At 38.4% G+C, this 15,828-nt stretch overlaps 1 protein-coding gene across 2 annotated transcripts in view; it reads right to left on the bottom strand.

Annotated features, from left to right (window-relative positions):
• NUP37 (nucleoporin 37) overlaps positions 1 to 15,828 on the bottom strand; it is a 45,117-nt gene that overhangs the window by 26,841 nt on the left and 2,448 nt on the right. For both annotated transcript variants that reach the window (XM_027855748.1, XM_027855749.1), the window contains exons 2-5: positions 13,570 to 13,728; positions 9,388 to 9,512; positions 6,301 to 6,373; positions 5,259 to 5,353 (exon numbers count right to left, since the gene is read on the bottom strand). In XM_027855748.1, the coding sequence (XP_027711549.1) occupies positions 5,259 to 5,353; positions 6,301 to 6,373; positions 9,388 to 9,512; positions 13,570 to 13,725 (449 nt within the window). In that variant the 5' untranslated portion in view covers positions 13,726 to 13,728. The remainder of the gene's footprint in view (positions 1 to 5,258; positions 5,354 to 6,300; positions 6,374 to 9,387; positions 9,513 to 13,569; positions 13,729 to 15,828) is intronic.

Genomic DNA, 15,828 nt, shown 5'->3' with positions numbered 1-15,828 from the left:
TTAGGAGATAAATATCCACAATGAAGGGCAATAATAAAACTCATGGCCTCAAACATTTATACACAAATGCACCAACTATGGATGATAAACTGAAATACTAATCTTAACACAAGGAGGTAAATTCATTATCACCGGTTTAGGATGATTTGATTATAGTATTGTTATGAAAGGGCATAACTGTTTCAAAAGAAACAGGCTAGGAAAAAAGGGACAGCGGGATAGTACTTTATACGAAAGGAAATCCAGGTACTGTAGGACAAAACTACGGTGAAGAGCATGGATTATCCTGTATATATAGTTTGCTTTGTATATATTTGTTTACATGTTGTTTCCCTACTAGATTGTAAGTTCTTTGAAGGCAGGGACTGTCTTTTAGTTCTTTTTGTATCCCCAGTGTTTTAGCATAGTACCTGGCACATAGTAGGTGCTTAATAAATGTTTACTGATTATTATGCTTCACATCCTGACTTTACAGGTCTAAGTTTGTAATCTGATCCCAACCTCTAAGTTAGGCCTTCTGACTTCAAGATTAACTCTATTATACCATACTTCCAATTTCATACTTATTATTTAGAAAGGAGATCTCTGGAAAATCCATAATATTGTTTTGCAGGTTTATGAATTGCTAGTTGCCTTTTGCTAGATATTGTCAGTCATCAGAAAATACATTTACTTTGATGCAATTCATGATTTCAGTGTTGTGGAAAACACCAACACCACAGATCAAAACCATACTCCAAGCTTCCTCATCAGAGAAGGTGCTGTGCTCTATAAGCAAAGCAGAATTGAAATAGATCAGAAGAAACAAGAGAGGCACACATTTAGAGAATCCACCCCAAATGTTCACATGGACTCTTCGTGCCTGACCTGTGGTAGAGCATTCCACGCTTGTATTGGTCTGATCAGCCACAGTCAAGGGACATCATTTTGGTCGTCTTCAAGAATGAAGGACAACAACCATGCTTTCTAATCCTGTGAGAACTTTCATTTGTTTATTTCACAGAAAAAGAAGCATTCCTCCTGTTTTTATTTTTCTGTATTTTGAGGGTACCAGGGAACTTCCTGTGTGGGCTATTATTCTTATCATTTAACTGGTAACGTTTTCTCATTATATGTGCACTTGATGATGTCTCATTTCTCGCATACAAAGAAAAGACACGTGGCTCTATAAATTACCTTTGATTATAAATTATTTACACCTTTTCAATGAACACTGGGCCTTACCCTTTTCCTTTAGATTAAACATTTATATGCCCATTATCTGTAATGCATGCTGGGCACTAGATCTGTTCACTCAAGAGAATTTGACAATCTTCTTTAAAGAACTACAATACAGTGAGCTTTGTCCTTCTGTTTAAATACATCTATACGGGGAAGATCACAGTAAGCCAACATGGGTTCGCTGAGAATAAGCCAAGTTGCTCAAGAACTCTGAACAATGCATTGACCAACTGTGACTCTAGAGGACCAATGATAACCCAGACTTTCCAATTCCTAACTGCTGATGGACTCATAACAAGTCATAGAGTTTTTGGACGTGGTTAATATGGGAACTTGTTTTACTTGACTATGCATATTGTTACAAAGGTTTTGTTTCACTTTTTTTTTTAAATGGAGAATAGATGGGAAGAAAATAAACATTAATTGAAAAGAAATGTTTTTAAAAAGAAAACACATGATTTATTCATGTTATGTCAAAAATTGTCACAATAACATAAATCATGTTACATTAAAAAAAGAATAAATCATATTAATCTAAACTAATTTTCTTTTATGACTAAACTATCATAGTTTAGGAGAACGGTGGGGACACAGTACAGCTGGATCTCATTTAACAAAGGCTCTTTGATATTTATAAAAAATAGAAGGGAGAGAAATGACTAAATGGGTAGGTTTGGAAATGGCTAACTACTGCCCTTTGATCAAAGGATGCAGCACAACCTGGAATGAGAGCCTGCTACTGGACTGTCACAGGATTTCCCGTTCCAACATTTCTATCAGTGACATAGATGAAGGCAGAGATAACATTTTTGCAGATGAGAAAGTTAGTTATCGTTAACATGCCGATGTGACAGAATCAGTATCTCAAAAGATCTTGATAGTCTAAAATAGAGAACTGAAGATAACGAGATGAAATTTAATAGGTATAAATGCAAAATCCTGCAGTTGGGCTAAAAAAAAGTCAGCAGGACTCTTGGGGTACGGCCAGAAAACTGTTCATATGAAAAGGCAGAGTATCTTTATGGTAGTGCAAGATCAGCAGGAGTTACAGTTTGATGTGGGAGACAGAAAAGGTCATGCTATCAATTATAGGTCAAATTTAAAGAAGTATGGAAGGGTGGCCCTAATGTACTCTGTTCTGGTGAGATCACATATAGACTATTCTTTCCAGTTCTGGGAACCACATTTTGGAAGGGACACTGACAAGTGATATTATGGGAAAAGAAGGGATGTCAAGGAGAATTTAAAGTCAGTCACCCAAGAATTGGTTTAGAGAACTATGGATATGAGCCTGGAAAACTAAAGATCTGAAGAGGGGTGGAGGAGGGCATGAGTTGATAATTCTTTTCAAGTACCTGAAGGGTTTCTGTAGAATGGCAACTAGACATGCTCTGCATGGCCAAAGAAAGCAGAACAAATGTATGGAAGTTCCAGGGTACAGCTTTTTCAGGAAGTCTTTCCTTATGCAGAACTAATGAGAACTGCCCACAAAGGGAAGGGCTCCCCGTAGAGAGGAGTGAGCTCACCATCACAAGCATAGGCTAGATGACAGCCCATCACGCTGGCTGCTGTGCACCGTATTCCTGAGTTGGTGAAGTTTGGACAACAAGAAGTGTGAGGTCACCATCAATGCTAAGTATTGAAGTCATCATCAAAGCAAGCTCTTCTATAATATTCTAATATAGTCTGTGTTCACCTGTTACTAAACTGTAGTTTTTTGTGAAGCAATTGGAGCTAAGTGGCTTGCCTAAGGTCACAAAGCTAGCTAAGTGTCAAGTACCTGAGGCTGAATTTGAACTCAGGTCCTTCTGACTCTAGGGCTGGTGCTCTATCTACTGCACCACCTAGTTGCCCCTTATTGAATTTATAGTACAGAACATCTCCCTCACATTCTCTCCAACTTTTAAAAATAAAGGTATGTGACTGAGGCATTTTCAGAACAGCATAGACCCCATGGTCACATAGACAGGACAGAGCAGGGTCTGGTTCATTCATGAAACACAGCCCTCCCTGCCCCTGCTGCCTGGGACAGCAGAAAATGCCTCCCAATCAGTGTCCCTGACATGGTCACGTTTGCACCCGTCACACTAAACTTAGATGGCTGCTGCCCTCCCCCTAGCAGGACGGCTGTCTTCTGTGTCTCAGGTTGGAGTGCTATCTGCTGTCTACTTCTCTCTTCTCCACCGGCCCTGATCGCTGGCTTGCTCCCTGAGGCCCTGCCAACGTAGCTGGGCTTTCCTGCTAACAGGCTTGGCCCATCTGAGTGCACCCACAGCTCACTGGGCGTGATCTCCCAATACTGGATTCCAGCCTTTCCCTTTGTTGCTGACTGTTTCTTTCCTGAGAGAGGGCTTGTTTACCCCGAGCCTGCCAGCTTCAGGGCTAGTCTAGAGGCTTCAATTTGCTGAGCCTGACCTCTGAACAACTAAGCATTTGTCTTAAGTGAGGTTGTGTAATGTCTACACGTGCAGCATTCAGAGCACTCATGACTTTCAAAATGTCTTCCCTGTAGCCCTCTGAGGTGGCCAGTATGAGTCTGATGATGCCTGCCTGACAGATCAGGACACAGTCAGACAAGTTAAATATCTTTCCTCAGCTCATAAATGCAAAGGTCTAACCTGAACCCAGGTTTCAGGACCCCAAACCCAAGCCTCCTCCCCTCATAGCCCAGTGCTTTCAAACTTGCTTTTCAGGACTCGCTCGAGTTTTGACCACCCTGGCCTTATGTCTTTCCTGAGGAAACACCACACTTGTAATGGACAGTCAATGAAGATGTGATCAGGACAAAAATGATAATAGTACATAGTCAGAAAGAAATTTTAATGACATTTAAATCTTTTGGGTTTCTAACATGAAAATGCCAATATATATAATGCAATACACAATGAGTCTTACTTCTACAACTTAAAAAAGTTACTGATGGCATTAGAAAACATAAATTATTTGAAGAAAGCAGAAGAAAATTTTAAACTAAAAAAGAAACTTTAATGCTAACATGAATAGATATTTCACATTTTAAATGCAGGTGGATAACTCCATAAATCTGTATCTCACCACCAAACATTATCTTACAATAAAATTGTGTAAGATATAAATTTTATAAAAAGTTAAGTCATTTTATCATTAAGGAAATTAGTTCTTCTCTATGAGTTAATCCTTCTCATTTCAATTCTCTCCCTACCCCATCCTTCCCCCCTTTACATCTTCCTTCCACCTTCCTACTTTTCCTCTTTTAGCATTTTTATCTGTGATATTCACAGGTTTTAGAATTATTAGCATTTCGTACCCCATCAGCATGTAACCCTGAACAAAATACATTATCCTTAAGTGAACCATATCTACTTACACACAGAAAGCCTCACATATTAAATTTTAGAATACAATGATGAATGAATTTGTGGCACTTTTTTAATTAAAAAAATAGTCACAGTTCATTTTCAAACCCAAATTTCATTTTTTAAAAGAATGGTTCCTAACCAACTTTGATATAGCTTTTCATTATCTTTTTGACCTTACAAAAAAAGTGGAGATTTTGAGCACTTTTATATAACTCAAATATATATCTCAAACAAAGAGATCTCAAACAAGATTACCATACAGGGAAAGTGGCTTGCATGAAGCAAACAGGAAGTATACGTTAGTTAGGAATAGACCTCATTATTGCTGGCTCTGAAATATGCATGCATACCCCAATTCCAACAGAAATTATTCAATATGAATGCTTTGCACCCATTAGGTATTAAAGATTTAAACTGCATTTTCTCTATTCTGTATAGTGTATATTTTTTGCTTCCTACAGTTTTCCACGTAATTCTCTTAAATTTTATTTATTTATTTATTGGGCATGGGGGCAGGAATAGTGATCTCTTTCTAGAGGGAGTCCTTGGTGAGAAATCCTTGTTTACTGCCCTGAGCTGCTACATGAGCTGCCAGGGTCCTCCAATCAGGAGTCCTGACTCTGAGACCAGGCATCTAACCACTACACACCCTGCCTCTTGATTATCAAAATACAGTTTCACTGTAGAAATACGACTTACCTGCATGTATGATCATCACTCACACTTGCAATCTCTTGGCCTTCTTTAGGGGCAAACACCAAATCATTGATGTAATCTGAATGACCGGGTAAAACCTGTCATAGGGAAAAAATAACAAAAACATGATAGAAAAAAATTCCATTTCTATTTTCATTTCCTTGCCTGAAAAACCTCTACTGTGTGTGTGACTGTTTTCTAGAAACACTTCTTAAGCAATATGATATTTTACAAGCATGACACACATACACACACACTTTTCTGCACAGTCTATCTTGGAAACCTGCTGACAGTTCCACACTGCTAGTAGCTGGGTCTTGATTTTCAAACGTGGAGCACTTGTTAAAATGGAGATGCTCCATTCTTTTCCTCCTACCTAACCTCCTGTTGTCTCTGTTTTACTTCCTGTGGAAGATGACAAAATCATGTTCTGAGAGAGATGTGTTCTGGGGACATTCTGGCCGTCCCAAAGGCCATTTTGCTGTTCTGCTCCCTTACTCATTCTCTCAATGATGCAGGGACTGCCCTTATTGTGACAGCAGGAAGAACCTGGAAGGAAGGAGCCCTGTCAGCTGGGACTAAGCCTGTCTGAGGGCTCGAAGGCCAATCACTGCACTGAACATGCCCTCCTTGGAGGCTGCCTTTGATTTCTAGAGGGCCGTGGAAGAGAACACATGCGGAGAAGATAATGAGAAGGCTGAGCTTCTCCAAACCCCACAAGTGAAGTCACTCCAGAGCTGCCATTTTACTAAAGAATGATCCCAACTTAGAGCACAGGTTAAAGGTTAAAGAAATTATTTTGGATACTTCTGCTTCTTACTAATAACAATTAAAAAAAATAACTCAGGTAAGAAACATTTCCAGTTGGTGAAGTATTTTGCTCAAACGATCCAGTGAGGCAGATAATACAAGTACAATATTTTCAACAGTAAGCATTCTACTACTCAATAAACTGCATAGATTACATTGTACAAGCAAACAAATACAGATCAAGAATTTGTAAAGGCTTGTAGATCTATATATTATTAAATCTATGACTGTGTACCTTGTATTCATTTTTATCTTGAAGATCTGAAGTGAATAGTCTCAACTTCCTATCCGCAGCTGCAGTACAAAATCTGAGGAAAAAAAATATATATATATGGTCACTAGAAATGAAATAAAAGAAAAACAAAAAACAAACTCAGCAGACATTATAAACTTTATTTTCCATTCAATAAAATACTGACTACAAAGCAGTCAGTGCTAAAGGCTGTGAAGGATAAAAAATGTAAGATATAGTCTGTTTTAAAGGAATTACAATTTAGCTGGGAAGACAATTTATAAATGCATGAAAAGCTAAATATAGGAGCCGGGAGGTTAAACAATGATAAAATGTGACACAAAAGTATAATTATTAGTCAGGAAGACTCAACGCATATAATCTAATTTTTTTCCTACAAAAAAATACCTTAAAACTTTTCAGAACTCAAATATAATAGAGATTTTCTTTCTTTTTTTGTTTGTTTTTTTCTTTTTTGGAGGCAATCAGGGTTAAGTGACTTGCCCAGAGTCACACAGCTAGTGAGTGTTATGTGTCTGAGGCCAGATTTGAATTCAGGTCCTTCTGACTCCAGGGCCAGTGCTCTATCCACTGTGCCACCTAATTGCCTGGAGATTTTATTTCTAACAATAGATATGTCTACATAGAAAAAAATCTAGAAGGACTAATTCTGTTATTAACTTGCTAAATTGAATACGTGCTTAAAAAACAACTATCCTTAACAAGCTTATGGTTTCATATATAATCTATTTTTTTTTCCCTCTGGTATAGTATAACTTTCATGATTGTTAAAGATCATTAAGTTCCTAAAAATCAAGTTAAGCCCTAGCGGGCTGCCAGAAGCAGACAGAGGTCAAGTGACTCGGCCAGGGTCATCTACATTAATATCAGTGGCAGGACACAAAACCAGGTCTTCCTGACTTCCAGCCTAGCACTGGACCCCTGGCATTGAGGGGCCTCCCACAAAGGTACTCACAACATACGCAAATCAGGGATTATTTCTTATTTTTTTCCAAACACACAAAACAACCTGATTATCGTATTTACAAAAAGCCAACTTAACCAAATAATTATTTGTTAACTGAGCAGACGAATGCTGTCCTAGCCACCAGGATAATGATAATACTTGGATATTAGCAATTTCCTTTTTTTACTGAATTGCTGATATGATCACAAATGCAATATATATATTCTTTTTAATTTTAGGCAATTGGGGTTAAGTGAGTTGCCCAGGGTCACAAAGCTAGTAAGTGTCAAGTGTTTGGTCTGAGGCTGGATTTGAACTCAGGTCCTCCTGACTTCAGGGCCGGTGCTCTATCCACTGTGCCACCTAGCTGCCCCCACAAATGCAATATTTTAAACAATTTTTAAGAAGGAAAAAAATCTCACTTGATCTAGGTTAAAAACTAAGCCAAGCCTTTTTAATTTAGGCCATGGTCACCCAGTGCAGTTCCCAGCCCTCCCTCACTGGCAGGATGACAGCGTGTGGAACTGATGAGGAGTAAAAAGTGGGGGAGCAGATGGAAGAAGGATGAGCTCCTGCGGAGGGAAAAAACTGGGTGGTAGCCCCTAGGCCTTCCCCCTAAGTCTTGAGGATGGGCATGCCTGGATTTCCACACTCAGAGGAACCTCTAGAATCTAGAGAACTAGATTATATCCTCCTGTCCTAAAGTGAAACTATAATGAAACATATTTAATTCTCTGTTCAACAACTCTTTCAAACACTATATTTAGTTGTAAGTGATACATATGCTCTTTCAGAAAAGAAGTTTTTTCAAAGGAACATACCAGTAAGACAATTTGTAAAGAAACTGTGGCTTGGATCAAGAGGCTGAAAAGCAGCATGCTTTGAATCATGATTCAACTGAGTTCCAACTAAAGCCAGCCAACAACAAAGAGGAGAATGGTGAGTGGCTTGTTTTTTTTTTTTTTTTTTTTTTGTTAACAAAACAAAATGAAGAGAAAAACTGTTATAGAAACCTTAACCTTCAGGAAGTCTGTGCTTAAAAGTCAGAAGACCTGCATAAGTATCCTAGGGCTCAACAACTCATTACATCTGTGGAACACTCTTAACTTCTCCGAGTTTCAATTTTCTAATCTGTAAAATGGGCACAATAACATTTACAACTAAGTCCTTCACAGGATTGTTGTGAAACTCAATTAACCAACCAACCATCATCTATTAAACATCTATACTGTGTCAAGTATCAGGCACTCAGAGACACAAATGAAACCATCCCTGCGACCAAGAAGAGAGCACGGGAAAGGGCCAGAAAGGCAAACTCAGGCTGTCTCTTAATTAGGCTGAACAGTTCAAGTAAAGTAACTTGTGGCTGAAACAGAAATGTGTCAATGTAATGTGAAAATATGTTTAATAGGAATGTACATGTAAAGCTTATATCAGATTTCACGCCATCATGGGGAAGGAGGTAGGGAGGGAGGGGGAGAAAACTTAAAACTCAAAAGCTTCTGGAAGTGATTGTTGAAAACTAAAAATAAATTAAAAGATTTAAAAAAAAAGAACATTGCCAAAAAAATGTGTCAATGGTCAAGTAATAAGCTGTCATCAGTATGAGGCAGAGAAGTGGAGAGTGGATTCATAAGTGACCCTAGGCATGTCATACCCACTCTGGGGCCCAGGTCCTCATGCAGAAGACCCTGCCCTCCTAGGCCTCTGAGATCCCTCCAATTCTAAATCTATGGTCCTATGGCAATGAACAGAAGCCCCTCTACCGGGATCACCAGAAAGTGGAGCCTGATGAGATATGAAAGCTTTTGAGGACAAACTAAAGCTAAGCATTAGTTAGAAAGGTACGGAACTGGTCCAAAGACATTGATTTCTTCACCATGCTGTTCAAATGCCATTTGGTGTTGGTCAGTATCATCAGTAAATGACATCCATTTAGATGGCATCGGTAGCTGGACAAAGCATCTCCCCCAAGGAGTGCCCGTGTAATTCCCACTTCAGCTCAGACAAGGCAAGCAACTTATCTAAAACCACAGAGCAGGGACTCCAACCCAAGGACCTAGCAGTCACTCATCCCAAATCGGCACACCAGTAATTCTGGTATCTAATTCACTTCACTTTACCTGATCATTGGAGGCAAAGTATCGAGCCTGGTCTCTGGGCTCCAAGCTATGGCATCAACCCTGAGTCCGTGGTGAAATGTTCTCAGTGTTCTATACTGAATCTCATCTACTTCTGCCTCCTCCTCCTAAAGCGAGCAAGGCACAGTTATACAACCATTAGAGAGAAAGGTCTGATGCATTTCGTTTCAAGATGAAAAATCTTTTTTAAGTACATGAATGAGACAATCTAAGATAAACCAAACATTATGACCAAAATAAATCATCATATCACATTTTTCTTAGCTAATAAATTTTTGTTTTTAATATTATAATAGATTCTTTAACATGTCAAGAACAAGAACAGGGAGAATGGAATTTTTTGTTAAATGAGTTACCATACCTGAGTACTCTGTTAACAAAAAATTAGGCTTCAAACAATTAATTTATTATTTGGGAGACATTTCATCATTGTGTAGTGTTTCAGGGTTATTATTGTGAACAGCTCTAATGAATTAACATTCAAAGGGTATAAGGCAATTGGGTGACTTGAGGAAGCTTTGTAGAGTCAGAAGAATACTTGGGATCACAAAAGAAATGCTTTTTTTATCTTGAAAAGTAAAAATTTCTGAAAGTAAGGATGTGTGCACTTCTAAGAAGTCATTATTCCTACGGCATACTCATCATTGTGCTGCCCCTCCTCCCCAGGGAATCTAGGACTTAATTCTGGTTTTCTTTGGAACCTGAGTATAAATCATTCCCCTCCTGCTCAAGCTCATCTGAGAAGTGCTTTTTTGACCATATTCCTGATACTAGTTATTTACAGGTCATCTTCCTGGTTCAAAAAGTAAAGAATATATAAATTCTTGTTATTTGGGTTATTTGTTGGAATCTGTACAAGAGGTATTTAATTAGATTTAATTGATTGCTACAAGGAAACTCCATGACTGGGCGGGTATTACTGAACTGGTTTGAGATGTTATTCTAAGAAATGTATAAAAGAGAAAACCTTAAGAAGTTAGTCAATGCCTTCACTGCTTTGAACAAACTAAGTTTAGATTATTCCACCAGAGCACATCATATCCATCCTGGCAAAGAAGCATTCCTCTGCCAAAACCTCACAAAATTTCAGGGTCAATAATAAAATATACTCAGAAAATGCAGGATTTGGTATTTTCTAGGGGCACTCTACTTGAATATTCTCTTTATTTCTCTAAAGCCAATTTAAGAACTTCCCTCAGATTAAATTCAAACTGTTTTTGCTGGGTTTTTCTATATATCTATTGCAAATCCTTCCAGGCCTCCCCAGGACAGCCACAAGACACTAGGATATCAAGACGTTCACTCAGAATGCTCCCTCACACTTATTTATTTCCATCATTGGAAAAGGATTATAATTTTAGATTATTTCAGAGTAACACCAAATCATTTCCTTAAAAACAAAAGGAATGGTAATCAATTTGTCAAGGAGAGAAACACATCAGGTTTTAGAATTTTATGGCTCACATATGTACACATAGATGTATAACTTCAGCTGACATCTCAATTTGTCAAGGGACACCTGCTAAACAATTTAAAAATAATTTAGGGAGTCCAATACCTCACTTTTTAGAGTTCAGATTATTTTTAGTTTTCTCCACTTCACTAATCAATCTTATGAAAAATGAATCCTACATGTTTTTAGATCAAAATACAATTTTGCGGATACTGGAAAAGTACATATGACAATTACTCACTGTAATTTGTTACCAAACTAACACATGGAATTTCATGGAAAAAAACCTCAGAAAACCTAACGACTACATAGTCTACGCAATCATGTGTCACCAATGAAGCTTATTCCTGGCAGTGGCCTGAGCCAGCTAAAAGGACGGGTGGGTGTGGTGGGGCAGAGAGGGATGCTATTTTGAGGCTAATGTGGGATTGCATGTTACTGCATAGACAGGAAATTGAGACAACCTGCTTTCGAAAACTAGACAAAGTGCTGCTAACGTATATTTCCACTGTACGTGATGTGGAAGCCATTGTTGGTTGGTGGAAAAGTAAGAACCAGAGCATCATAACTTTGGAACAAAAAAGGATATTCAAGATTAGCTAATTGAACCTTCAGAGGAGGAAACTGAAGGCTCAGAGTCAAAGTGACTTGTCCAAGTCACAGATAAGGAATTCAAGTTGACAGAAATTCCCAAGGTGTCTCCATCCTAGGCAGAAACATGCCATAAAGTGAAGATTGTCTATCAGTTTGTATTTACTATGTAATCTCCATGCACATCACATTTTATTGGGTGGTATGGAACCTGACAACCTCCACAGAGTTTAATCATTTAATAAGAATTCCAAATAAGTGGGAGTAACCTACATAGTGGGGAATGGCCTGTTTCTAGTCATTTTTACTCAGAATCTTCTTAATTTTCCCCTCTACCTTTCTTTTCTTTCTATGGGTCTGTTCATCTCCCTCCTTTCCTTTTCCTGTTTCTTTAACCATCTTGCTCCCTCTTCCTCATGTACCTGTTCAGCTTCCCTCCCTCCAAATTCCTGTCTATTGAATTCTGCCCTTCCCTCTACCCACATTTTTTAAAAACATCCAATCTCTAGTCTACTCTTCCAATAACTGAATATGGAACTGAAAGATATTCCTTAGTATTTATTGTTCTTTTTGTACAATACTTCATATTCCCTCCTAGTTTCTAAAAGCAAGATGCGTGAGCATATAATACATATACATAAAATATGTCATCATATCATATATAACTTGTGACTCTGAATGGATTCCCCTCCCTGCCGGGGGTGAGCAGCCTGCATTAGGATAAAAAAAAAAGTTTACTATTTGCCTTACAACAATTTATCTCAATTCAGTGCCCTTGCATGATGCTAACCATGAGCTTACCATTTGGTTCCAATCAGCTGGCTGCTGTCACCTGGTGGGCCTGATGAAGTCAACACCCTGACGAGATCAGCCTTGAAGCCACATGTGGCCTCGAGGCCACAGGTTCCCCACCCCTGGCCTAGGGTATCCCACTCCTGATACAAGACAATTTGGTATGGCTCTCTTGGATCACCCAGAGATCAGCTAAGTCTTAACCTTTTCTTAAATTTTATTTATTTATTTATTTATTTGAAGGCAATTGGGGTTAAGTGACTTGCCCAGGGCCACACAGCTAGTAAGTGCCAAGTGTCTGGTCTGAGACCGGATTTGAACCCAGGTCTGCCTGACTCCAGGGTTGGTGCTCTATCCACTGCACCACCTAGCTGTCCCTAAGTCTTAACTTTTTTAAAGGAATCATGCAACATCAGTATAGATTTAGCCCGAATACTTCCTATACTTCCTAGAGAAAGCTACAGAAGTGTGTAAAAATAAGCAATGTTCATCATTCTCAATTGTTGCATGATCCAAAAGTGCCTCTAGAATCAAAGAAAGATTAAATCATATTCAGTATAGATTTAATGCTAAAAGCATTTCAGTTCTCAGGAAACTAGTAAACCATGCAACAAATTAACTGGAACGATTAATTGCATAGTTTGGTTGATAAAAGGTTAATCATAAATATTTTTTAGTTTTAAGCCTTTTTGTAGAAGGATAAAAGCAACTTCCCTTCTGTAAAATACAGAGTGTTTGATGCAATCAAATTGTTGATGACTGAACATCTTGTAATACCCCAGGGTTCATTCTGAACATTAATTATAGTTCAGCACTGTAGATGTAAGTGTTTAAGACCAATAATTAGTACAAATCCTATGTTATACCTGGAAGTTATTTTAAATGAATCCCAATTATCAGCTTGTCATGCCATTTTTTTCTTTCATGACAGTGGAACATAAGAAAAAAGGAATTACTGCTGAGCATCAGTTGATGGAGGTTTTACTGCATATGACAACTCATTTAATCAGAATATTAAAAGCCAGAATATGCTAGTACCCAAAGACTTTAGAAAAAAACAGGAATTTACTCTAGTTCTTCGGGACATACTTCTTCTCCACAATCTGCACACTGGGTGTACTACACCATGGTGCATTTATTTGTAAAGTCTTTTGTTTTTTAAGTTTAGATGAACAGAAACTATCTTAGAATTATAATTCCATTAAACGAGATGGGATAAACTTTGCTTTATACTAATTTAACAATTCAGTGACATTTCTTTACTAAGACTTTCATTGCATACTTTCCCCCATCTAGTTTCAGTAACTGCTGTAATACTGCACACTCACCTGAAATGTACAAGTGCCAACGACCACATAATTATTGCCACCATATGCAATTAAGGTTCCTGCATCACCACACTCAAAGGGATTAAATTCCACCACGTGAACATAATCTTCACAGTCCACAGTGTAGGCAGCATTTCGAGAGGAATCTTGCTTCATCTCCTATAACAAAACATAAGCAAAGTTAAAAACACAATCTTCTGGACAAACTCAGAAGACTGTGGATTGCAGCATAAACAGATACAATTAGCAACAGACAATGTGTCATCAGAGTACCACATATTCAGATGATGGAACATGGAAGGGCTTATGTAGCCCAATATTAGTTTAAGAGGTACTAATCAGTTAAAAGTCTTTAAATGACCACTCTCCCCCTTCCATACCCTCCCCCTCAAAAAAAATCCCAAACCCCAAAACATCTCAAACCCATTTTAAAAATCTGAGCCAAACCCCAAATCATCTCAAACCCAATTTAAAAATCTGAGCCAGGGGGCAGCTAGGTGGTGCAGTGGATAGAGAACTGGCCCTGAAGCCAGGAGAACCTGAGTTCAAATCTGTCCTCAGACACATAATACTCACTAGCTTTGTGACTCTGGGCAAGTCACTTAACCCAAATTGCCTCACCAAAAAAAAAAAATTCATTTGGCAAAGAATTGGAAATTGAGGAGATGCCCATCAATTGGAGAATGGCTGAACAAGTCGTGGTATATGAATGTAATGGAATACTGTTGTGCTATAAGAAATGATGAGCAGGACGTCAGAAAAATCTGGAAAGACTTGTATGGACTGATGCTGAGTGAAGTGAGCTGATCCAGGAGAACGTTGTATACAATAAGAGCCACGTTGTGCGATGACTATATTGATAGACTTAGCCCTTCTCAGCAATGCAAGGATCTAAGACATCTCCAAAGGTCTCATGATGGAAACTGCTATCCACATCCAAAGAAAGAACTTTCTTTAAATCAATGAATAAAATATTGCAACTTAAAAAAAAATCTGAGCCAAATTCCATCAGGGTTATTTATGCTTGACACTTCTCCATAAACATAAGTGAATGATACCTGCATGGTATCACTGTAAAATTCTCATTTAATTGGCTAAATTGACATTGGGATAATAAGATTTAGAAAGTAAAGGAAATTTAGAGATCATCTAATCCAACCGCTTTCTAGGAAACTGAGGCCCAGAGATTGCCTTTTCCAAGTAACAGAACCAGATTGTCAAATTCAGTTTTCTTTTTACTACACCACAGCTGCCTCATTAATTGGGAGTATAATCAGGACTGAGTCATCTTCTAAAAGATGTTAAGTGGAACTCCTGGTTAACAGTAAACATCTATTAGAGAAATGATACGAAACATCAGCACCAGACCATGATCTGCTCTCTGAGAGCAATATTGCTACCTTTGCATGATTAACAGAATTTCTACACAGGATTTTTTAAAATTAAAGTTTAAAATTAATTTTTTTTTCATTTATGGGCTACTGAAAATATTTGTGGAAAAACAAAACAAAACAAAACAAAACAAATCTTGCTGTCTCTAATAAGCCAACCAACAAATACTGAGAATGTGTTATGAAGAAAGGTACTTAAAGTGTCACTTTGGTTCATCTTTTTCCTTCTTATCAACGAGAAAACAGAGGTCCTGCAAATAGAAATGGCATTGTGGTACAAAGGGAGGAAGCTGGGCCTGCAGCTTAGTCTGGCCACTGCAGAGTGACTGGGGCACAGCACATGCAAATACTCACAGGCAAAGACACACACAGATGCGGGCTGTATAATCCTAGCCAAGTCCCCCGACCTAGTGCCCTAGGCAATTCAATTCTCCAAGACTACAAGGCATAGAGACAGTGCTGACACGCACTGTGAAATCACAGGTCTGTCCCCATTCACTGCCACTTACCCCTGTGACCTTGGGCAAGTGGGCCTTGGTTTATCTGTAAAATCAGGGGGCAATGCCTGAGGATCCTTTGTGTGCACGGGGGTATGTGAGGGAGGAAAATAAAACATCAGCCCAACTGGTTGATGCATTTGGAAAATGTATGCAATGTGAAATGCCTGTGGACCTCTCATCTCCAGGAAGGAGGAGGAAAAACAATGTCACCTTAACTAACTGTATAACACTCAGAGGACAAGAGATTTGTGGTTGGAGACACACACTCTGAGAACATTCCCGTGACTACAAGCTTGCTCTCTGTGGAAAAGCATCTAGTCTCAGAACACTCAGATGACAAGATACTTGTAGCATGATCCATAGTATTT

This window comes from Vombatus ursinus, unplaced genomic scaffold, assembly GCF_900497805.2.
Source record: "Vombatus ursinus unplaced genomic scaffold, bare-nosed wombat genome assembly UNPS02011334.1, whole genome shotgun sequence".
NCBI lineage: Eukaryota > Metazoa > Chordata > Mammalia > Diprotodontia > Vombatidae > Vombatus > Vombatus ursinus.
The sequence above is the reverse complement of the archived record's forward strand: the minus strand, read 5'-3'. Positions and strand labels throughout refer to the sequence as shown.